The sequence below is a fragment of the Amphibalanus amphitrite genome, unplaced genomic scaffold (assembly GCF_019059575.1).
Source record: "Amphibalanus amphitrite isolate SeventyFive unplaced genomic scaffold, NRLGWU_Aamphi_draft 000230F_arrow, whole genome shotgun sequence".
NCBI classification, from domain to species: domain Eukaryota; kingdom Metazoa; phylum Arthropoda; class Thecostraca; order Balanomorpha; family Balanidae; genus Amphibalanus; species Amphibalanus amphitrite.
In genome coordinates, this window is record NW_024881725.1 from 357,618 (window position 1) to 383,142 (window position 25,525).

Genomic DNA, 25,525 nt, shown 5'->3' on the forward strand with positions numbered 1-25,525 from the left:
GCCGACCGAACGGCCGCAGTCGCGCACAGACAGAGCTGCGTGGTGCGCGGCCGGTGGAGCTCGGAGCTGACAGCTGACTGGGCTCGGAGCTGACAGCTGACTGGGCTCGGCGACAACACAGGTGGTCGCAGCGGAGCCAGAGGAACGACATTCGACAACACAGGTGGGTCAACGGTGCGTGTTATGGTGACAACCGACAATACCTACGTCAGAACTGTGAATGTGGATGCACGCGCACGGTTGAATGTTGCAATTTATGTTATGTCTGGGAATGCATTGGCAACTTAATACCGCATAGGTATGCACCATAAGACCACAACTAGGTATATACTCGATTGTAAGAAGTTTTATGAAGCGAGTGTGCATACGTTTATCATGTGAGTATCATCCTGTAATCCGAACATTAACATAATTATCGAACTAGTTGCGACGGCACATTATCAAAAACTTATCCTGCAACTTTAATATCACGGATTGGGATACTCTGAATACTTGCATACATACAACTGTAAAGTTAGTCGTGCAGTTTGCATCAAACGCGGACAGTTCGATCAAATGTAAAGAAGTGAACTTTCGATTCAGTTGTCTTCATAAAATCTGAAAGCTGTTCAGAGTAACTTGCTTCGCGCGGAAGAGGAGACCTGAAAAACCGGGCATTGTTCCGATGGGCTAAAAATACGAGATGTGCTTGATCATAGATAACATGAACTACCTGGATTGGACACTCGTTTTTGGCGCCAAAAATAAGAGGCCACTTTGGCCTCTTATTTTTAACGGCGGCCTGTAACACTTTTGAGAGGCTGATATCTCAGCAGCCACTGGGCCGATTAGCCTGCGGTCTTTTTTGTTCGGTAGCCCCATCCCTTCTGCCCCATAATTGACTTCTCATGATGCGTCTAGGTGACTGCCGTAGCACGTGCCACGTGAAAAGTCAGGGGTGTTCACTGTTCAGGGTATTTTGCATAAGTAGCGCTTTTGCGAGGCTTATATCTCAGCAACCACTTGACCGATGTACATGCGGTAATTTTTGTAGGGTAGCTTCATTCATTTTACCAAGTATTGGACTATTCCCGATGCATGTGGGTGACCCCTTATGCACGTGCCACGTGCAATACGAAGAAGTGTCAGTTTTGTAACAATTGCAATGTCTCGGTAACTACTCGGCCGATTGCGCTGAAACTTGGCATACAAATACGCACCCACCGGGCAATGTATATCCATGTGCCAGAGATGGGGTGCTGCTGCACGTGTGCACGTGCAGGGCAGGGGTCGTTTCCAGATCTCGAGAACGGCTGGACCGATGGCGCTCAAATTTGGTACACGGTTAGGGACCAGTTAGAAGGGTGCCGTGCACAAGTCAGTTGGGATCCATATTGCACGTGCGCACGTGCAGGGTGCCGCTTCCAGATCTCGAGAACGGCTGGACCGATGGCGCTCAAATTTGGTACACGGTTAGGGACCAGTTAGAAGGGTGCCGTGCACAAGGCAGTTGGGACCCATATTGCACGTGCGCACGTGCAGGGTGCCGCTTCCAGATCTCGAGAACGGCTGGACCGATGGCGCTCAAATTTGGTACACGGTTAGGGACCAGTTAGAAGGGTGCCGTGCACAAGGCAGTTGGGACCCATATTGCACGTGACTTCTCACGTGCAGGGTGCCGTGCAGGGTGCCGGGTGCCGTTTCCAGATCTCGAGAACGGCTGGACCGATGGCGCTCAAATTTGGTACACGATTAGGGACCAGTTAGTAGGGTGCCGTGCACAAGTCAGTTGGGACTCATATTGCACGTGCGCACGTGCAAGGTGCCGCTTCCACATCTCAAGAACGACTGGACCGATTGCACTCATATTTGGCACATCGCTATAGACCGGTTAGTAGGGTGCCGTGCACCGAGAAAGTTGTGGCTCTGCGCGTGCTCACGCGCGCACGTGCACACCCCCCCCCCCGTCATATCTCGGGAACGGACTGACCGATTGCAATGAAATTTGGTGTGTGGCTGGATGCTGACCGTGTATGAGTTTTTCTCAGTCGACGAAGGTGAGGTAATGCACGTGCGCACGTGCACATCCCATAGTTCCAGCTAAAAATGGGACACGCCGCCTTCAATAAAAAGCTGGTGTGCGATTGAAGGATAACAAAGTGTCGTGACTGTGTGCCTCAGAAGGGCGTGAATATGCACGTGTGCGCGTTCACACCCCATTTTAAAGTTAACAAAACTGGCGAACCGATTTGGATCAAACTTGGCGTGCCATCAGGGAATAGCAAGGTGACCGTTCATGACCTGAGATGACCTCAGCGGCACACAGAGGGGTTACATGCCAACCAGCAAAAACGCACGCAGAAAACGCATAGTGTAGCCAGGCCTTTACACAAAACATGCGTTTCTATTTTGTAAATTTATTTGCAATTTTGCTATTTGCTGTCAAATTAGGCAAGAAACGAAAGAATGTTTAAATTGAAGTGCACGCGACATTCAACAGCTGTTAAAGCATTTTTGAGAGTCGTTTTGAAAGTCACGAAAGGCAAGAGGCTGCTTTTTATTATTTCATGACAGTACGATGAATAATATTGTTTCTTTATATGCCATTAGTTACATTCTATAATGTAAGGCGTAAGCAGATAAGTCTGTCGGCGAGCAGTGTAAATATGACAGTTAAATGCGCTGCGCTTAACTGTCGGTCGGGTTATAAGAACAAGAAGAGAGATGCCGTGCTGTATAAAGAAGGTGAGACGAGCGAGAGAACGACATTTAAAAAATGTGTATTCAGATTTCCCAGAAACAAAACCGTTCGCGATCTCTGGCTGAAGGCACTGGGCAGGACAGATTTTGATGCTACTCAAACAGGCGTATGTGAAAAACATTTTAAGGCCAGTGATCTTCGACGGGCCGAAAAGGATGACAACGGAAAGATAAAACATGGTATTACATACCAATGAGAAAGATAAAACGTGTATGTGGAAACCAGTTATATTTGGTGATTTTCGAAGAAATATAAATAAGGTGTGCATGTGCGCACGTGCATTACTTTACCTTCGTCGACTGAGAAAAATTCATACACGGTCAGCATCATGGTCACACAACAAAAGCAACAAACAGCCACACACCAAATTTCATTGCAATCGGTCAGTCCGTTCCCGAGATATGACGGAGGGGTGTGCACGTGCGCGCGTGAGCACGCGCAGAGCCACAACTTTCTCGGTGCACGGCACCCTACTAACCGGTCTATAGCGATGTGCCAAATATGAGTGCAATCGGTCCAGTCGTTCTTGAGATGTGGAAGCGGCACCTTGCACGTGCGCACGTGCAATATGAGTCCCAACTGACTTGTGCACGGCACCCTACTAACTGGTCCCTAACCGTGTACCAAATTTGAGCGCCATCGGTCCAGCCGTTCTCGAGATCTGGAAGCGGCACCCTGCACGTGCGCACGTGCAATATGGGTCCCAACTGCCTTGTGCACGGCACCCTTCTAACTGGTCCCTAACCGTGTACCAAATTTGAGCGCCATCGGTCCAGCCGTTCTCGAGATCTGGAAGCGGCACCCTGCACGTGCGCACGTGCAATATGGGTCCCAACTGACTTGTGCACGGCACCCTTCTAACTGGTCCCTAACCGTGTACCAAATTTGAGCGCCATCGGTCCAGCCGTTCTCGAGATCTGGAAACGACCCCTGCCCTGCACGTGCGCACGTGCAGCAGCACCCCATCTCTGGCACATGGATATACATTGCCCGGTGGGTGCGTATTTGTATGCCAAGTTTCAGCGCAATCGGCCGAGTAGTTACCGAGATATTGCAATTGTTACAAAACTGACACTTCTTCGCATTCACGTGGCACGTGCATAAGGGGTCACCCACATGCATCGGGAATAGTCCAATACTTGGTAAAATGAATGAAGCTACCCTACAAAAATTACCGCATGTACATCGGTCAAGTGGTTGCTGAGATATAAGTCTCGCAAAAGCGCTACTTATGCAAAATACCCTGAACAGTGAACACCCCTGACTTTTCACGTGGCACGTGCTACGGCAGTCACCTAGACGCATCATGAGAAGTCAATTATGGGGCAGAAGGGATGGGGCTACCGAACAAAAAAGACCGCAGGCTAATCGGCCCAGTGGTTGCTGAGATATCAGCCTCTTAAAAGTGTTACAGGCCGCCTTTAAAAATAAGAGGCCAAAGTGGCCTCTTATTTTTGGCGCCAAAAACGAGTGTCCAATCCAGGTAGTTCATGTTATCTATGGCTTGATAAAACCAAAGGTAGACTTCCATGCTAATCTTGATTAAATTCATCATATTTTCTATCTCCCATTTCCCGCTGTTTCAACTTCGCTCAATATGGCTGACGGGAACTGTCATCTAAAGGTACATATAGAATGATAAAAATTGCCCCATTTTTGGGGAATTTCATAAGTTGACACTCAAAGGCGCTCAATGAACAAAGAAAAAGGTTGCATTGCACACACTTCCTAAAAAAAATTAACGTATCCAGATAACCAGTGAGATGTGGAATTGGGTTTTCTCCCGGCAATTCATCCGATTCGTCGTTGGAGGAATATCACACTTCAGTCATTCTGCAGTTCATCTCCCAACCATTCTGTAAATATTTGACGGCTCGCTGCCCTCGCTCCCACATACAGTCGCGGTAACGGTCCCCGGTCAATGTGACCTGACCTGACCGGTGCGGTGTGTCGTCCCACCGCACCGACACGGCATCTGTCACCGGACACGGCTCTGTTTACACCCCGTACCCTCTGAGGCACCGTCGGGCCGCCCCATTCATGGTCAAGGTCAGGCCGAGGGCCAATCCGCGCGGGGCACCGCTACACGATAAACAGTGTGTCTGGAGGGCGGTACCGCTGGGACGGCTGCCATTGGTCCGCCGCCGCCCCCGCCGCCGCCCCCCCCCCCCCCCCCCCGCCGTGACACCCCGGGCTGTCCCGTGCAGCCCCGTGACGCCCGTGACAGCTCTGCGTGACGCAAGGCGTGAGTAACAGCCGGCTGTGGTTTCCGACTGCCGCACGGGCTGTACTGTATATTTTGCGTCAGCCAGCTGCCGATAAACTGCAATTGAGGGGCGTCGGTGTCGACCGTTGCTACCTCCGATGGGGGCGGTGCCGCAAATAAGAAACGGGAGACGGGATCGGATGACGGCATCTGTAACGGATGTCGTTAGCTAAACGTAGACGAGTTATGACCCGAGATGTCCTGATGACGTTCGCCACTATGGAGGTCCGTCTTAGTGAGAGTAGCACGCGGGTAATTGTGCACGAATCTGGGGTATGTTTACGGGGGTGAATGGCACAGGAAGGCACAGAGCCCATCAGACTTCGGTGCTATCTCTGAAGTCACCCGCCGCATGGTGTAACTGTGTCGAGGGGCGTACTCTGGACACCATTGACACACTATGACACAGCTGAAGATACCAGATGGTGGCCGCTGGCCGACAATTCATACACGCACGCACAGCTCTCATTATAATTGAGCGGAAAAGCGTGCATGTCATACATACAGATCATTAGCCTCGTTTAAGAGTACGTCTAATTACATGGTTTACCGAGCTATTAACAAGGCAAGTTACGTTCCCCATGCCGTCCTGTATGCATACACGCAAATGACATCGCATTGTAGGATACCCTTTACTGAGTACGCACTAACTCCATGGCACGTGTTTCGCTCAAATTGAACACGCTGCAGAATCCATGAGCCCTGTGTAAGTGCGTAGCTCTATGTCCACCAAGCCGGTCTGATCTGCCGCTCAGACGTCAGCTCAGCCGCGTGTTGAAGCGGTAGAACAGGTTATGGGCAGGTCGGCCCGCGGTAAAACTGGTTTTCTATCCTCGGAAATGCATGCAAAGAGCACTAATAACACTAGAGATATGCTATTCTGGGACGAGCGGACGCCATTGTCTTGACCAAAATTGAAACAATATGTTAAGGATCACGGTGAAGAAAAATGTGAAGCTTTCCTTCCTCTTATGCCTCTTTCTTCAGTCATAAATCTCTGTCCCACTCTTTTCTCCTCCTTCTCAAATTTTATCTCCATCCTCAGCCTGTGTCAGCATTAACAGTTCGCCCAACCCGCGGCTCTATATATCCTCCATCCCTAGGCAGATTTGTGATACTATGCGGTTCATCCAGCGTGTTGGTCTGCGTACCTCGCTGTCATGTCCTCGGGTCCCTCAGTAACGTCTGCAATGCAGCGGATCGGTCCCGTCAGTCTGCTCCCCGCTCAGTTACCTTGGTGTCCCCTGCCAGACGGCACGGTCGGAAATTCCAGCCCCCGTGTAAGTACACCTGTGACGCATTGGGGTGGTCGGCAGTGCGAGAGACCTTAGGGAACCCGACTGCCTTGACTGCAGACTGCAGGCGCGACGGAATGGCAAACGAAGGATGGAAATCCCACTCCGATCGGAGCTTAACACTGACGTCACTGATAGTGATTACTGGGAGATGGTGACAATAGGTGAGAATGTAGCATATGATGGAATGCTAATCTAAGTCAATGTGGTATTTGCAGGATGAGGTGTATATTTAGTAGAGTTGTTCCGTTATTTTTACCAGCGATTATAGGAAATGCCACATAAAACATTTCTATCGTTTCTAGATAAAGCCTCTTGTTATAATAACCGCAACGACAATGCCGCCATGCAATCTTCGAATGGTGAATTCAGGAAAAATGCAAAGACAAAATGCATTCCAGGCGGAATGCACCGGAACAAAAGCGACTGTTTGGTCTCTCGAGGTCAATTACAGCGGCTCCTGCATGGTGTGCGATTGTTCGCTCGTGCTCTGGCACGAGCCCGATTCGCGAATTGTTTCCGACCCTGGCACTCCGACAACTCGTGTGGTTTTCTAACAAAAGACCTATACTTATCCACGCGCCAATTATATACATTTATACCGCTCCCAACCAGATAGCGTTGCAGAGCGGGTTCGGTTCGAGTTTGGTGCATCCGTGCAGAACTGTGTGCTAGCTGCCTCGGGTGGGGTTAGCGACCCTCAGTCAACGTCTCCCGGTGTTCATCTCGTACAGCAGGCTATCTGCAGACACTCGGTACGTGCACGGTGCAAAGCACCCACTAAGAACTTTGGCACATTTTAAAACGAAAAATCAATTCTTTTTACAAGAACTGATGTCCTTCAAAATCGTTCATAAAGCAAAACAATGCTATGGGTCTAACTTTCGCGCGAGGTGGCGCATCAAATTTGGGAGACCCTTCTGAAAGCTAAATAGGGGAAGACGGGGCAAGACGGGGATGCGGGGTATGACGGGGAGGTACTGAAATACAGAATTTCAGAGGCGACTGAACGGGATCACTGGGGTTATTTACTTCCTTTAGACCAGAAACGACAATAACAAAATTATTGCGGCCCTGTGACCACTGCAATATTTTTGATGGGTTTGGATGTGAAAACGTATGTTTATGATCGGAATTTACGGGGTCTGGAAAAGCGAGTTCCTGGTTTTCAGTGTGAGTGAAGGTAATCTCTTGATGATTGTATACTAAGGTGCATTTATATGGTGGTCAACAGTGTGTTTTTATTTATTCTAAATAGTGCAATTTTGTGTGTGTGGCGTCCTTAACATTTTGTGAACGTGCCGGGGTAAGATGGGGAGTTCCATTTTGAGGCAAGATGGGGACATCCCCATCTTACCCCTCACAATCAGCAAGCAAAAGCTCTGACTAGATAATCACTCATACGGGCGTGTGTGGGATTATGGCGAAGCAAATACGGCTCTTCATTTACCTGAACCGTCCTTTTCATTACCAAATCACCACTGTATTGTCCCTGGAGTGGTTTCCCGATTGGTTGTGTGGCGCGCTAGCGCCGATAATTTACCTACGGTGTTTAATTTACCTACCACCTACCGCTTTAGCGGCAAGGTGGATGTTAACCTTCGCCCGTATTGGTGTTTTTCCAGCCGCGAACGTAAAGGGGGGGGGGTCCGTTGGACCCCCTTTGCCGTTTCGCCCCTGATCAAGCTAGAGCTTTGCGTATAAAAATGAGCGTGTTGCCCGTGACGAGAGGAAGTCGATGATACCCAATTTTAAGGTCCTTGGTCATTGGTTGACCTTCCAGGCCAGGTCAATGGCCCAAAAGTCGGGAAATCGGGACCTGTTAGAACGTCGTAAAGTGTGGCTGCTATGGGGTTTTCGGGGTGTTGATCACGAATATCATGTTAGTTTTGATCACAGATGATGTCTTCATGCATTTAGGCCAGGTCGGGTCAGGCCAGGTCAGGTCAACCAGTAGGGGTCCTGCCGGGTATTCGTAGTAAACCGCTTCTGACAGCTTTGTAACATGTTACGAAGGCACCAAAACTACTTCGTAAATGTTCATATGGTTGCTTAATTCGAATTCAGCTCCAAAAACTGGCCTACAAACATGTACAACTCGAATAAGTGAACCGAGGTCATCAAAGTTCAATGACCTGACCTGACCTTCAGGTCATCGCGTGACGGGGTTAGGTTCTCTAGGTCCACTTTTTGTACGCAATGCACTTGAATAAATGAAACTGTACCTTAAAAAAATACCAATGTATCCCCATCTTACCCCATGTCCATCCCCATCTTACCCCTGGTAGTGGGGTAAGATGGGGATCTAGCTATGTTTTTAAAAATCAGTTTTTGGGTTTCAAACAATAGTATGCATCTAATACTACATAAGGGAAAAGATGCCCAAGTACCTTTACTACATCATGAAAGCAACAAACTTCGGCTGCTGTCCATTTTTTGGCAAGCACGTGAGCATGAAGCTTAACATCCCCATCTTGCCCCGCTTTCCCCTAATTGATATGTCATGCCACGTGCCACTTGTGTGCTCGAGCACACACAACGCCTCGGAAGGCAACACCGGGGGCTAATAACAACAGTGCAATGACCCCAGCGTTGGTCTAGCAGCGCCATCAACTGAAGCAGAACTAGCACCGTGTTGTAACGCAGTTGCGAAGACGGACACGAGTGATGGTTGTGGCCCCTCGTTTGGTCGAGAAAGAGTTACTGTACGAGATAATGGAAGCCGAGAGAGCGGGTTGCATTCCGAAGCACGTGCAAATATTCTATTGCGAACTCGGAGGGCAGCGGTTTGGATCACGTTTGGTCGTACACGCGCCGATCGGGACTGAAACACCTGTGCGGCACGGCAGCAGGGCTGAGTTTGGATCTGAGTTGGAGTTAAGTTAGGATTGCATGGTGCGGACACCGGCTGAGTAGAACGAGCTCTTGCAAGATATGTGAACACCGATCCGGACAAACGGCAGTGAGGCAGTGAGGCACTGACCTACAGGTCACGGGCCTCAGTTAATCTGTTTCTGTCTGAAGAAGAAACAAGTCTGGTCGACCAACATCTTATTGCCATTCGTGAGTTGACTTTCATAGACTCGGCCCAAATACCTAAGCACGGTAGCCATATTTCATCGACAAACGAGAGCTGCGGCCAGACTCGCTGTGTCCCAGCGTTACACAGACCTACGCCATGTGCATGTTGGGCATGCAGTCGAGCAGAACCGATGGGTAGGCGACCTGACCAGAAATAGGCACGCTTTCTCCTTTTGTTTTGTGTTGTGATGAGTCAGGCGTACTACGAAGTCTCCCGGCTGTTTTTACTACTGCCGGGGTCATCTTGCGACATCCTACCAACGCCTTCCAATGATTTGACCCAGGTCGCTTACTTATACCACACCTCGCCACAAAGACCTTCAGCGATGCACGCTCGAGGAAAAAACTACTCACAACCACTGAACTCTAATATATACTGGAAGGAGCATTGGTGACTTGTTTTTGTCTATCGATTTCCGCCATGTTGTGTATAGGTACCAGAAATATAAATTGCATGTACGTTAGCAGAGGTGCAGTTTAGTGAGAGGTACACTACTCAAAAGTGCTGCTGCTTCATGCTTGCAGTTTGATAGCAGTGATCAACTTTTCAAGACTTTGGTATACACAACATGGCGGAAATCGTTAGACATTCTGGCCCATATACGGCCAAGGCGAGTGCCTCCCCCTGCTCACAACACCGATAGATCCGCTTTGCCAGACACCTTCCTTTGAATTCTTAGCACCCACCCCGGCGCCTGGCTCAGAATACTGATGACGTGCTGAAAAGCCAGCGGTGCCGGTTTCTTTCTGTGGAAGGGTAGTCACGTGTGTCTCGTCTGGCTCGTGACGGGGACAGAGGCGGCGCTACCCGGACAATGCCAAGTCCGCGACCGCGACCGCCGTGACTAAAGAAATGCTGAAAGACCTGTGGACTTGATAGGCAGGCTAAAGTAAAACGGTCTTTCTGAGGCACAAGGACCCAAAAGACGAACCATCGGTGTGTAGTGTTTCTGGTTTGCCTTCACAATGGGCTGTAGTACCTATCAGTAACTTGCCATACTGATCCGTTTAAACAGTCTGTCGGAAACGATTCGCAATCGTCGTTTATGAATGGTGCATATTTTTATCAGACTCCCTTGGATTCTATTTGCGGTTGACAGCTATTGTAAGATAAGCTATGTAGAGTCTGGACATTATTTAGGCTCAATTTATAACAAGTTTTTCGATGGTGCATTCTAAATAAAGAAGCTGCCTTGCAGGTGCTCGCACACATCTCTAAATTTAAACTGCACAATGCACAAAAATGCCCTTTTAGCATGAAGCAGCCCGGGGCCAGTAATAATATATCAGCCGAGCCACAATAGGTCCGCGGCGGCCCTCCGAAGCGTCCCGCTATGTGCACCAGCCACCGTCCACGGTGGGTGAGGTCACGTCAAGGTCACCTCGAGGTCGACTGGATGCCGCTGAGCGGCGAGCTGCACCATTTGGCTGAGAGGTGGGCGTGACAGGGGCGAGGCGGGGCGGAGCGGGGTACAGACGGTACCGTGAACCGTGAATCGTCCCTCTCACGGCTGTGTGGGATGCCCTGTTTATAACAGCGGCTTTGTTTATTGTTAAGGGACTATCACACCTTCTAAAATGTTGTTAAAACCAGTTAAATTGTGCCCGACTTTATAGATTGGATGACCAGGAACACGGTTCTGGCATTTATTTTTCATTAAACATCTTAGGCTTCCCATATTCCAAACACAAACTTTCAAATATGTGACGTCACTGCCCAAAATTACCTCCTTCCCCAGGCCACATTACTGTCATAAAGCTGATTCTTTTTACTCTGTAGGCACCACAACAAAGTTCAGACCAAGTTTTAAGCAATTTTTCAACGAAAAAAACCCATTTAAATCAGAATGACTAAACGAGGTGACGTCACACTAACGGTCGCTCCATGTTGAAGATAGGGCCTTGTACAAGGCCCATTTTCAAATGAAGGGAACGAATTTCTTCAACACCAAGAGGCCGCGGGGGTTGCAACCTAGATAGATAGTGGTTTCTGAACCTCGCCGCAAACTTGGCTATCTCAACTCAAACCCCATGTTAAAGGTGGGATAATCCCTTTAAATGGCGGTGAGGTTTTTCAGAAACGTTTCTCAAGCGATCAGGTGGACCAAAGGAAATGCCCGGGATGTGAAAGTCTGAAATTTCCATGTTTGTTGATGTGTTTAGGTCACGCCAACATCAAATTCGTAATGAAATCAGCAGAATCAAATGGTCGGCAAATCCTAAGCGCAGTTGCATAGTGCACAGAGGCAACGTGTTTTGGTACTTAATCAAAATGCCAATTAAAATGAATCACCCAACGACCATATGCCGCTACCAAAACCCGGAAATTCCCGGCCCAAAACCTCGTTTAGAAAACCGAGATCCACCTGCCCTCCAAGAATAGCGCATCATAATGCGCAGATAAGACGGATCAGCTGTGCAGAGGCCGGGAAGGGCCTCCCACAACCTCTGCATTTAGGTGACCGCTCGACTCGGCCGGCCGGCTGAATCTCGCACGGGTTCCTAGGGTTCGGAACCGGTTTGCTTTCGCTATGATCAGCGAGACCGGCTTTTCCATAGGGCCGCGCAGGCTAGCGTGTTTACGACTGAGTATGTTGTGCGAGGTTGTGGATAGGTGGTAAAAACTAAAAAGCATGTGCTGACCGATACGAGAGGAAAGAAGCTGAGAGGCTTGCTTTGCGTATAGAGGTCGAAAGGACGTTTGAAGCAGATGTTATTCATTGCGTGCGGCGAGACAGAATCGTGCGGAGGATTACACGGTTGAAATGTTTTGCAATCCTAGCTACAGCCGTTTGTACCGGCCCACAGCCATGACAGCCTGCTCTTCCTCCACACATCTCCGTCTGTCAGCTGCCGAGTCCAGTCGCCCCTCCGTGGCGTCTCACCCGCGCCCTGGGCGAGGTCAGACCGGGCCGAGCCCAGACGAGTGAGGTCACACTGACCTGGGCAGACTGGGTCACAGATGGCTCCATTAGGGAGCTCATTAATGGCACCATAGCAGACCGGGCCAGAGGCAGCTGGAAAACCCAGAGTCAATGGACACAATTGGGGTCAGCCTGTTACACACCAGAGGAATGCCTGGTTCAAGGTTGGGCGAAACGGGATGGCAGACGACAGAAAAAAGACGCGAATGCTATCCATGATTGTTTACAGGTAGATAATTCAAAATATGAAAATGAAGAGCTTTTTTACCTTGGCTTTCAATGTGTTCTGACTCGTGCTCAAGAATAGCCCTATGGCCTAGGCCATGATTTCAGGGACGAGCACACGATGTAAATAAATAAATAAATAAGCTGTTTGATAAGTTTGTTTGATAAGCTACGGCTGCCAAAATGAACGATAATTATATTGTGCTAGCGACCTCTACCTCATCAGCAGGTCATCTATCTTCTACGTCTTTAAATGTTCTCGTGTTTTCCCGGTGGCAAAACCACCACCCTTCCACTCTCCAATGTTTGCTCTGCCAACTCTGCGTCACAAAACACACACCGTCAGGTGGCAGTTCCGTCGTCCGGACCTCGGACAACCCCCTCAGAGTCGCAGTGACGCCGTGTATCCGAAGGTTGGGACTTTTCAATTAAGAACAATCACTACACGTGCAAATCTGGGCACCTCCGTTGCGGAGATATTTTATGTGAAATATTCAAATGTACATAACTTTTTCAGTTTAAGTCCGATTGGGCTAGAATTTGTTGGGTGGATGAATTGTTAAGCGACATGAACGAATGCGCCATGTTTGTTGCAGTGCGCCACGTTTGTCTCAAAGCGCCATTTTTGCCGCAAAGCGCAGAATTTGCGCAACTTTGTCGAACATTGGACGATTAGGATGCGCTGTAATTAAGGGATGGCTGCTTACACGGCAGACATGAATGCACCACATATGCCGCAGGGCGCCATATTTGTCTTAATGCGTCAGTGTTAGCGTTTTGCCTACGGCGGGCGTTTTTTGCGGCGGTGTTTGCGTTTTTTCGGGGTTTGCGTTTGACGGCGGGCGGCCGTTTTTGCGTTTTTGGCGGTGTTTGTGTTTGGCGGCGGGCGGCCGTTTTTTGCGGTGTTTTGCGGTTGGCGGCGGGCGTGCGTGCGTTGCGAAGTTTTTTGCGGCGGTGTTTGCGGTTTTTGTGTTTGGCGGCGGGCGGGCAGGCGATGCGGGTGTTTTTGCTGTTTGCGTTTGGCGGCGGGCGGCCGTTTTAGTGGCGGTTTGCGGCGGGCGGCCGTTTTTTGCGGCGTTTTGCGGTTTGCGGCGGGCGGCCGTTTTTTGCGGCGTTTTGCGGTTTGCGGCGTGTGGCCGTTTTTGCGGCGTTTTGCGGTTCGCGGCGTGCGGCCGTTTTTTTGCGGCATTTCGCGGTTGGCGGCGGGTGATGCGGGCGTTTTTTTTTGCGGCGGCGGTGTTTGCGTTTTTTCGGTGTTTGCGTTTTGCGGCGGACGCGCGTTTTTTGCGGCATTTTGTGCGTTTTTTTCTGCGGTTTTCGGCGGGCGGGCGATTGTTTTTTTTTTTGCGAAGTTTGCGTTGGCGTTTTAGGCGTGCGTTTTGCGCGTTTTGCGGTGTTTGCGTTTGGCGGCGGGCGGGCGGTTTTTCACAATTAAAGTCCCAACCTTCGGATCCGCAGTGCTGTTCGACAAGCGCTGCCCGGGCCTATCCGAAGGTTGGGACTTTTCAATTAAGAACAATCACTATTCTTTAGAATTGTGATTTTCTATTGAAAATCCCAACCTGAGCTACCTCTCTAGGGGGACATTTGCGTTTCTGCCGGAAATTGGGACATTTTGATCCCCGCGAAAACGGCACGGTAGAATTGCTTGCCATTTTCAGCGTTTGGTCCCGTATCGGGGAGCTACCGGCTGGCATCGGTCGCTTGAAATATAATTAACCCGTTTTGGGGTAATCGGCACGTGCATTTTCCCATAGGGTTAACATGGGGGAAAATTGGAAATTTGATTTGCGAAAAATTTCGTCAATTATATTTGCTGATATTTTTAGGGTCGGATCTCGGGCTGGCACCCCAACTGACGGTGGTAATTATTTAAAATATAATTGACAAAATTTCGGGTAATCGTCACAAACAGTTACCCCATGTTGAGCCTATGGCGAATTCGAAAAATTATTTTCAAATCGATTTTGCAAAAAATTTCCACGTTAGATTTTGAAAAAGTTTCAATATGTTGTGCACCGGGGTGTCGGCTACCACATGGTATGGGTCAGATATGGGGCGATTGAAAAGCACGTGCCACGTGCAAACGTGTTTGATGGGGTAACCTCCGGGAAAATCCGACATTGGCCAACTTGGGGTCCTATGGCGTGGAAACCACTCCACCTACCGACACCAAATCAACGCAGCCGGTGAGCAGATGAGTCCAGCTTGTCGCACTAGTGGTAACGTGGCGCACGTGCTATTGCACGTGCCGTGGCACGGGATCAATTTTGGTGCTTAAATATATTAGCATTGTGAAATGCAAGGAATGGGGGAAATAGCCGTCAGGCCGTCTGTTTTTATGATAGGGTCGATCTGAAAACGGGTATAGGCACAGAATGAAGGGGGCTAAAAAACTGCTATCTCGGATTTTTTGTAAAATGAAAAATTCGAAATTCTGGGGAAATTATATATTCGAAAGGTGAAATTTCCCTAAATTTTCCCATTTTTCGACTTCAGCCGTCCACTGTTCAGGGACGGTGACACCGGCCGGGGTCATCTTTTATATGCTGATGGCCACGTCGATGGGTCATCACGTGGTGTGAACGGTGAAGCTATCAAAGGTCCGGCACGTGCCACGTGGCCACGTGTTTGAGTCGCGTACCTCCCAGATTATCGTGTGTTTGCCGACTTGTGGCCTTATAGCACGAAAACAGCACAAGCCAGGAACACTGAAATGGTGCAATCAGTGAGGGGACAAGTCCTGCTTGCACCACCAGTGGTCACGTGGCACACGTGCAAATCTGGGCACCTCCGTTGCGGAGATATTTTATAGTGAAATGTTCAAATGTACATAACTTTGTAAGTTGAAGTCCGATTGGGCTAGAATTTGGTGGGTGGATGAATTGTTAAGCGACATGAACGAATGCGCCATGTTTGTTGCAGTGCGCCACGTTTGTCTCAAAGCGCCATTTTTGCCGCAAAGCGCAGAATGTGCGTAACCTTGTCGAACATTGGACGATTATGATGCGCTGTAATTAAGGGATGGCTGCTTAAACGGCAGATATGAATGCACCACATTTGCCGCATGGCGCCATATTTGTCTTAATGCGTCAGTGTTTGCGTTTTGCCTACGGCGGGCGTTTTTTTGCGGCGGTGTTTGCGTTTTTTTCGGTGTTTGCGTTTGACGGCGGGCGGCCGTTTTTGCGTTTTTGGCGGTGGTTGCGTTTGGCGGCGGGAGGTCGTTTTTTGCGGCGTTTTGCGGTTGGCGGCGGGCGTGCGTGCGTTGCGGGCGTTTTTTGCGGCAGTGTTTGCGTTTTTTGTGGTTTTTGTGTTTGGCGGCGGGCGGGCGGGCGATGCGGGTGTTTTTGCTGTTTGCGTTTGGCGGCGGGCGGCCGTTTTAGCGGCGGTTTGCGGCGGGCGACCGTTTTTTGCGGCGTTTTGCGGTTTGCGGCGGGCGGCCGTTTTTTGCGGCGTTTTGTGGTTTGCGGTGGGCGGCCGTTTTTCACGGCGTTTTGCGGTTGCCGGCGGCCGGCCGTTATTTGCGGTTAGCGGCGGGCGGTCGTTTTTTGCGGCGTTTAGTGGTTTGCGGCGGGCGGCCGTTTTTGCGGCGTTTTGCGGTTCGCGGCGTGCGGCCGTTTTTTGCGGCGTTTCGCGGTCGGCGGCGGGCGATGCGGGCGTTTTTTTTGCGGCGGCGGTGTTTGCGTTTTTGCGGTGTTTGTGTTTTGCGGCGGACGCGCGTTTTTTTGCGGCATTTTGTGCGTTTTTTCTGCGGTTTTCGGCGGGCGTGCGATTGTTTTTTTGCGAAGTTTGCGTTGGCGCTTTCGGCGTGCGTTTTGCGCGTTTTGCGGTGTTTGCGTTTTGCGGCGGGCGGGCGGTTTTTCACAATTAAAGTCCCAACCTTCGGATCCGCAGTGCTGTTCGATAAGCGCTGCCCGGGCCTAACTCCATCGGAGGGCTCCCTCGGACAGGAGAATTGACCCCGCCCCCGCCGCTGGCGGCACGTCTGAATGCCCGAGCGGGCCCCTCAATGGCGCACTTTCACTAGCCGGCGGCCGGCCGGTCGACAGCCCGCGCTGGCGAAGTTTTTCTCCGTTCATATTAGCGCCCTATCTCGCGCGGCACCGGCCCCGGGGTGCGTTGCGAAATGGCCCCCCTGCGCGGGACGGGGTGTTGTGCCACCGTGCGGCAGGGTTGGGGTCGGTCGCCGCTCGGTGTAATGATAGCGGTCCTATGGAGGTCACCGGTGTGTCAGTGACGCCCGGAGGGCACAGGTCGACGGACGGACAGACGGAGACGGACGGACGGACGGATGGCCAGACGGCCAGACGGAAAACGGTGGACAGCGGGCCAGGAGAGGTCAGGATGGGCCGGAAGGATCAAAAGCAGAGGCTGATCCAGCTCATAGTTTTTTTTTTGGGGGGGGGGGCAAACCATAACAATTTATCGATTCTTTCCATGCATCGTCCATAGGCGTAATGTTAAAATTATGCCGTTTGGGGGGGGCAAATGCCCATTTTGCCCCCCCCCCTGGATCCGCCACTGATCAAACGGAGCTGGAGAGAGTGCTGGAAGGACCATTGAGGAGCCGAGAGGAGCGTGGGACATCTAAGAGTATCATGAGGAGCAAAGAATAACATAAATTTACTGATGGGAGCCGGAATAGACGGAAGGAATCTTGAGGAGCGTTAGTGTTTGCAAAAGAAGAGATGGGGTCTTGTCGATAGTGACTGAGAGGGACGGACCGAGAGAGGTGGACTGCTGTGAAAGGTCAGGTTGCGCGGGGATGCGATCGGAGTGTGTCAAGGCGACCAGACGACACAGCCGGACACTCTCCTCGTGTGTCTATTGATCAGATGGTTGAGCCATGAGCATCTGTCCTTCAGAAGGTGAAGTACTGGCAGACCGAACAGATTCCATTCAGACGAACAAAACATTACACGAATAACGTCTCCGAACAGAAAATGAAGTGTTGATGAGGGTGACAAAGCTGACTGGATGTCACAGTCACAGCCAATCCCCTGACGGTCAATGCTAGTGTTAGTTGCTGACATACTAAGGCGTAACATTACGTGACACGGCGTTTCGGCCGAAGGCGCAGTTGCAGGAAACCACATTGGTGCCATGGAATGCGACCCCCCCCCCCCCCCCATTGTCCAATGTCCATTGACGCTTGGACGAGCTTGGTCACTGTTGTAAGGACACAATTGTACTCTAGAGGGTTTGTTTTCGCCTCCCCGAATGCTAGATTCGTGACCCTGCGAGTTTGTGACTCTGTGGTGGCAAGTGTTAGTTATGTCGCCGATTAGACATTGTTAGTCAGTAGAAATGTTGCAAAATGCACAGCGGTTTTGACTTGTTGCAAAATCAACATTGCTGGTAAAGCTATAACCGACCTCCAATCACAAATTTGAGCACACAGCGAATCCGTTGGCCTCATCTCGGTAGGGAAAGTCCCTGTTAGATGACCTGTTAATAGTGCATTGTTCTCGGCGCATAATGTAATGTGACGCACTGAGCTCGATGCGCCGTCTATGCTATTGAACGATCCGCCGTCCGGCGAGACAGCGGTATGCTCGTCAAGATCGGATGCTGAGCGTCTGCGACAGAGAATAGAATCGCTCAAATGGGGGGTTCGGGTACCGCGTTACCGTGCTTAGCAAAGTAGGTGCCCTTGTCCGGCTATACGAAAGTGTGTTGTGTTTGAACATTTATGCTAGATACTGAAAATAAGCTACAACACATTAAAATCAGAATTCAAAGCTTATGTGTGTACTTACTGTGTACCAGCTGTGCGAGAGAAATCCTCGCTGCCACGAAATAGCAGAGCCGTTTTGGCGGAGTGAGTTTGTGATTTGTGACTGAGACTCCAGAGGCGTTGTCATTTAACTGACATGTGTTGGGTTGGCAGTCACGAACAGTCGCTCTTACAGCCGTCCACGGCACTAGAGAACATGTCGGACATGAGTAACCGGCTCTGGCGACAGCTGATTCAAACTCGCGTGACCAGTCTGGCGGACTTTCCATTTCGCGGTATGTGCTCAATGTTCATGTCCGATGAACACTAATTTTGCTCTCACTGGATCTCTCAGTCGTCCGTCGTGTGTGATGATGGTCTCAGGAATAACCAACCAGACTACACATCAAACCTCCAAACTGCACCGAAAGTTTGCGATGAGATTCACCGAAAAGCACCTCGCCACGCGGCTGTTATTTAGAGTTGGTGCTAGTTTCCATGCTGCCGTTGCATTCTCCCAGGACGAACTGGACTGTCGGACAAACAGATGGACGGACGAACGGTATCAGTGGTACCCAATTTTCTCAGCCAGTATTTGAGCCCAGCTCGGGAACGCCGTGGGTTCACGATGTATTTGCGCGGTCACGTGTGACATAGATACATCTGGTAGACTAGAGCGCGTGGCTCTCACAATGGAAGTGTGACATCGCCTTCCCGATCGGTATAATGTAAGGGTTTCACTGAGGCTGGAAAGGTTTGGTCCTCGCAATCAGACATAGGTAATATTGTTTTCGAGTAGTTATTTCAAAAAAAAAAATAACAAATAATAATTCACAACACTGCCAATTAAGACCATAATACCATAACGTTTTTACCATAAATACAAACGGTTCAATTAGGAATTAAACTTTTCATTATTGAGTGGACTAATGCCATACTTATTTTCAAAACGCAAAACTGGTAAGGCCGAGCGCAATCAATCCGATTTGGATGAATATTCAAATCGTTAAGTTTTTATCGTTCATTAGATAAACAATATCTTTCAAAGAAAGGAATTATTGGTAGCCAGCACAAAAAATCGCTAATTGTTGGGTTTATTATCCTGAGTTGGCCTGTTCCTATTGTTCTGTTCCTATTGTTGCGTCATCCAGCTTAGCTCTCTTACAGAAAACTAAAGCACATAGCTCGATGGTAGCAGTTGCAAGGCTCCATCACATACGAGACAGACTCGTAAATTGGTGTTCTAATTTCCACTCCGTGGCGTAGACAAATGAGCGAGACTGCCGGAGTGTGCCTCGGATGAGCGCCCGCGCGATGACAGAGGTCACCCCCTCCCCCCATCCCACCCACCCCCTCCAGCCCGCTCCCTGTCCGGTCACGTGACTGCCAGTCGCTCGCCACCGGAATGTGAAGGTCCTTTGACGCAGCTGAGCTATGTATAGTCCCCAGCCCTGCAGTGTGATTGCTGTGCGTGCCGTCTGTGAGCTGCTACGGTCGGGCGGATGGTGATTGTCGGGTTGCAGTTGAGCAGGAGCCTTGGCCGTCAGGGATGACTTGTGATGAATTTCAAATGCTACATTGGTTCACAGTTATGGCTTCGGTTCCAGCAAGCAATCAAATTATCAGCTTTGTGGTCAAGGCTTTAAAAGCCTTTATTATCATCAGCTCGTAATTATACAGTATGCAATGGATGTAATTGCATACTCGTATTGACCATTTACAGCTATCTTCTATCTAATCCATCCCAATTTAACTCTTCAGATAATGACGACACGAGTAAAACTACATTTATATGAAGACCTACCCCTAGCTCCCAGTACCTTCACTTACATGGTTGTTATAAGAAGTGCAGTTTCGTGGCGCATCACCTCTAATTCCGTTCTCTAAATTCTTCCAGAGTTATAACCGGCGGAACACCCTCATCCCGCCACCATGGGGAAGGGCAACGACTTCCAGTACGACAACTCGTCCTACATCGGCGAGAAGAACGGCGACCTGCCGTCCAAGGAGGTCACCGCCAGCTCCTCGACCACCAGTGTCACCGCCTCTGACCCAGAGAGGAGCTCATCGGGTCCTCAGACGCCCGGGGCCGGCCACCTGACCCGAGCCGACCGGTGGCGCATCATCAAAAATGTTGTGGCCATCTCGTTTTCGTTTATGTGCCTGTTCACGGCCTTCCAGAGCATGTCTAACCTGCAGAGCTCCATCAACTCTGAGGCCGGTGAGTGAACTTTGACGGGGAGGAACGGGTAAGAAATCTGAACTTGGTCGAGGCAAGGGCACTCAACTGGGGTAAATCTGAACAACATGAACCTTGGGCAAGAACGATAAAACGGTCTTAAAATGTTATGCTTACCAAGCCTGGTTCTTGCGCGTTTGCGACCTAACAAGTTATTATTTATTTGGATTCGGACAAGCGGAGGAGTCGAATCATATCCAGCCAAAGCACATAACTAAAGTCAACGTATCTGACTTAACCCGTTATCTGACCTCTTATGTTTTTGTTCGCAGGTCTCGGCACCAAGAGTCTGGCAACGATCTACGTGGCGCTGATTGTGTCGTGCATGTTCCTGCCCTCCCTGGTCATCAAGAAGCTGACCTGCAAGTGGGCCATGGTGGTCTGCACGTTCTGCTACTCGCTGTACATGCTGGCTCAGTTCTACCCCCGGTCTTACACCATGATACCGGCGGCCATCATCCTCGGATTCGGAGCGGCGCCGATGTGGTCGGCCAAGTGTACCTACTTGACACAGGTTTGTAATGACCAGTTATGCAACATAATAATGATGAGTTGATTAGGAAGCACCTTCTCATTGTTTTACTAGGTACTTTGGCAATCAATTATCAAAACTCGTTCGACTCTCACACGACAACTGTTTCCCGACAGGTTGGTAAGATATACGCAGAGATCATCGAAGATGCCTCCGAGCCCATCATCGTCAAATTTTTCGGCATCTTCTTCCTGCTGTTCCAGTCCTCACAGATCTGGGGGAACCTCATCTCATCCATGGGTAAGTGACAAGGGTTCCCATTTCCCATGCTTCAAAGTTGGGAATGTTTAGCTCGTTTAGCCATTATTAATTCTAACTCAACTCTTATATAAGCCAGAACGAGTCCCATGCTGAAACTGAAATGCCAAATATATAACTACCTAGTACCTACCTTCATTTGCAACTGTACCGTCATTTGTAACAAAGAGCAGATCCTAAGGAAAAGAACTCTGTGCTCTGATGGCACCTAGCGGCAATACGTATCGCAGTCCGCAGATAGCACACTCGTGTGTATTGTGCAATGCTTATCGCGTATAAATGGTACCCAAAGGCAATCCTACCATCGTTACAAAAGTAGCGCGGAGGAAGCATTGGAAACTGAGGAAGCACGGCAATTGTTCAACGACTCTGCTTATTTCAGTGCTGAATCCCGGCCAGGGTGCTGGTGTCGAGCCGCCGTCCGAAGAGAGCCTCTCCATCTGCGGAATCAACTACTGCCCCGGCGTAAGTCCAACAGGAAGGATCTTTATGTCCTGCAGTGTAGAGCGTGCTACAGGCTAGGTGGTATAGATCAATGGTAAATACTTATATGAATCTTTGCTTGTTTCCATTCAAGCTTTCATTCAAGCATAAAAAGTAAATCACAAAGGATGCATACCTATTGCGCGTTTTATCTCCATTCCTGTAAATCTGATATCCAAAAACGTATTTTAAAAAATCAAAACATAATGAAAATCTTTTTGTCAAAATTATCCTGGTATGCTAACAGCCTGCATTGCATTCAGGGCTACCTCAACCTTCCTCATTATCGAATGCCTCTGGTCTGCAGTTGATATCACAGATTGCAAGCTAACGTGACCAATAATGCCCTTCCCCTCTATTCCACAGGCGGAGTCGGCCGGCGGTTCGGCGGTGATATCACGTGACCAATGCCCCCCCCCCCTATTCCACAGGCGGAGTCTGTCGGCGGTTCGACAGTGAGGTCACGTGACCAATGCCCCCACCCCTTCTATTCCACAGGCGGAGTCGGCCGGCGGCTCGGCGGTGAACAACACGAATCTGGAGCGGCCGGACGAGGTGCGCATCTACACCCTGGCCGGCATCTTCCTCGGGCTGGCCGTGCTCTCCAGTGTGCTCATCTCGATACTGGTCGACAGTCTCGACAGGTGAAAAACAGTGGGACAATTTTGGGGCTAATATCGATCCGATAGGCTGGTTTGGCGATATGCCATGACCAGGTGATGCGACATGAGTGACCATAACGGGCAGTGCACGTAGCACAACACACCGTGGCTCCTGCTAACGGCTGGTGTCTGTGAAGTCAGCCTTGACACACATCCCCGAGACGACTTCACAATGCCTAGTGCACATGCCAGCATGCAGACGGCTTGGGATGTGCAATGTGCATATATTTAAAGCCCCAGCCCCACGACATCAGCCGTTGAATAGACTATCTAGTGGATACCGGGATGTAAAAGAAGTAAATTACAAAGTATTGTCACAACTCACAGCACGTACCTACTGTGGTATGAAGTATTTTCGTGTCGTAAATATTTTGAACTGCGCAACTGCATCGCATGAAATGTCAGCGTAATGACAATATATCGCCCAGCATAAACTATGGTGATTGAAGCACCTGCTCTTCAAATGACCATTGTGCAAGCGCTGATGTGTGCATTTTTCCTACAAGCATTCCTGCAAGCGAGTCAACTGATAATGTCTATAAATAGGAATACAGTACAGTAACCTCCATTGCTAATTGCCATTGCACCGCCACTTTTATGAACGACCGGTTTATCTTCCGTAGATATGGTGAGAAGGAGCGCACCAACAACCAGGGTGAGAAGAGCCCCCTGCAGCTGCTGCTGGCCACCTTTGTGCACCTGAAGAAACCCTACCAGATCCTGATCGTGCCGCTGACGCTGTGGTCCGGCTTCGAGCAGGGCTTCATCACCGCCGACTTCACCAAGGTAGGTGTGAGGGCCGAGCTCGGCACACACATAGGCGATGACCGCAGATCCATGCGAGAGAGTCCTAAGATGGTTTTGTAAATTTTAGTTTTAGGTATTTCGTACATTCAACTGTCCATTAAGAAACTTATCCATAGTTAATTTGGTCATTACAGCACTAAACTGACTCTTTGTTTCACCGGCTGTGAACGAATTTCAGTTGGTCATCACATCACTAAACCGATTCGTTCAAATGGCTGATCAAGATCTCAATGAAGTCATTTCTATGTGGGTAACTTTCGGAAAGCCTGCTTGCTAGTCATATTCGCTCGTCTGTCGTCCCCATCACATTCAAGTCAACATGTCGCTCACTAACCCCTCCCCCTCCCTCCTATACCGCCAGGCGTACGTGTCGTGCGCGTGGGGCATCCACCGGGTCGGCCTGGTGATGATCACCTACGGCGTGTGCGACGCCATCTGCTCCTTCAGCTTCGGCTTCGTCATCAAACGCATCGGCCGCGTCCCGATCTTCGTGTTCGGCGCGCTCATCAACTACGGTGTCATCATCGCCTTCATCCACTGGATGCCACGGCCGGACGAATCGCATGTTTTCTTCCTGCTGGCGGCCGCCTGGGGAATTGCTGACGCCGTCTGGCAGACCCAGATCAACGCCTTCTATGGAGTCATCTTCCCGCACACGTCTGAGGCGGCGTTCAGTAACTACCGTCTTTGGGAGTCGCTCGGGTTCGCTATCTCGTTCATCTACTCGGACATGTTGTGTGTCGACGTCAAGATCTACATCCTGCTGGTGGTGCTCACGCTGGGTATGATCGGCTACCTCACCATCGAGGTGCTGGAGAGGAAGCGGTGCAAGACGCTCTCCATCACGAAGGAGTGATGGGTGGGGATGAGGGAAGGACGTGATGACACAGAACTTATAAAGGCGAGGATGTGTTGGCCAGACTTCCAGCTAGAGTGGCTCCCTGGGTGCCGTAGAGCAATTTGAGCTGGATCGGTGGCTTGAGCCCCTAACTAGGTGCTACTTTGCCAGCCCTGTGACGTAATTCTGGTTCAATGACTTAGGTCGTGGTTGCTGGCCTAGGTATCTAAGGGCGTGATGCGATCCATCTAGTGCAGTTGGTCACCGAAGTTGGTGGAGCAACGACCTCGCTCGGCTGGTGTGCTGTGGTCACCCATCGGTCATAGCGAATTGCAGCCAGTGCGAATGTTAGCTGCATTTTAGAAGTGTATTTTAAACAGCCTTGTATCAATATTTTAGGGACTCATATAGAGCCCATGAACAATGTTTCGAATCTCTACCGCGTGAATGCAGACTACGCCTAAATAAGACGGTTGAAATTGGAGTAAGCGAAACCCTAGCACTCGCTAAGTGCGGGAGGGTCGGTATTGACCATTTATACTTTCACGAAATGGAATCTGCTTCCACATTCTTTCCATCATGTGTACTATTCGCTCATTCATTCCATACAGGACCCTCGATCGTGATCGCCTTTTTTAGCCACCTTGTTGGGTATGATGTTCTTTAGACAGCATCGTGATGTGCAATGTTCCGTCGAAAACAGCTCAAGACGCACAGTGGAACTAGGAGAATCACTGATGCCTTCCAGGGAATACCGAAGGGCGATATTTTATGCCCAATATTTTTATACACAACAGAAAACCGATACAAGCGCCACGATCGTTTTTGTGCCTTTTGCACTTTATGATTCGTCGTTTGAACTATTGTTGGGCGCTGGTTTGTCAGCGTGTCCTCTACGTGGCGCAACTGTGGGTTGGAAACCTGAATGCTGTTCCATGGTGTTATATAATAAGTACTGTAATATACAATATAAATGGTGTAAATGAAAACAGTTCTCTTCTTCGTCAATTGTAGGTACTAGCAACGACATTGCAGACGTCCGTCTAGCTTGGGGAGCCGAGAAATTGGAGTGTTGCGCTGCATATTGCGATCTAAAAACGGAAAACAGCTCAGGTGTGCACACAATAAGTTTATCCAGGTGCTCTTTAGACAGAGACGGAGCTGTGACGTACCAGCCGGCACAGGTGCTCGAGTCCGGTCGGCACGCAATGCCCTTACCGTGCAGGTCATTTCGGCGGCGGTTGCCGACGTCTGCATGCAGAAATGTGCGATGAGTGTACCACACGACTAGGTGCTGAGATGTGAGGTGTGTAACAAGTGCTGAGCTACAGGAAACCTCAGGTGCGTGATGTTAAGAAGCATCTGCTGTAAAACTGCCGAGACGACAGACGAGCGCAGGAGAAAGGTCTCCAGCGACATCTATGCGGTGGGACGTGAGGTAGGTCCCGTCACCTACAGT

At 49.9% G+C, this 25,525-nt stretch overlaps 1 protein-coding gene across 2 annotated transcripts; it reads left to right on the top strand.

Annotated features, from left to right (window-relative positions):
* On the top strand, positions 1-25,055 carry LOC122385783 (UNC93-like protein). 2 transcript variants are annotated; one of them, XM_043374283.1, is made up of 9 exons: positions 19-163; positions 20,145-20,468; positions 20,759-21,000; positions 21,135-21,258; positions 21,659-21,741; positions 22,126-22,139; positions 22,272-22,403; positions 23,045-23,207; positions 23,590-25,055. In XM_043374283.1, exons 2-9 carry the CDS (start codon positions 20,180-20,182, stop codon positions 24,082-24,084), a joined length of 1,542 nt encoding a protein of 513 aa, XP_043230218.1. In that variant the 5' UTR covers positions 19-163; positions 20,145-20,179; the 3' UTR covers positions 24,085-25,055. The 2 variants fall into 2 exon arrangements, with proteins under 2 accessions (XP_043230217.1, XP_043230218.1); XM_043374282.1 differs by lacking the exon at positions 22,126-22,139 and having other exon boundaries at positions 1-163; positions 22,258-22,403.
* The last annotated feature ends 470 nt before the right edge of the window (positions 25,056-25,525 follow it).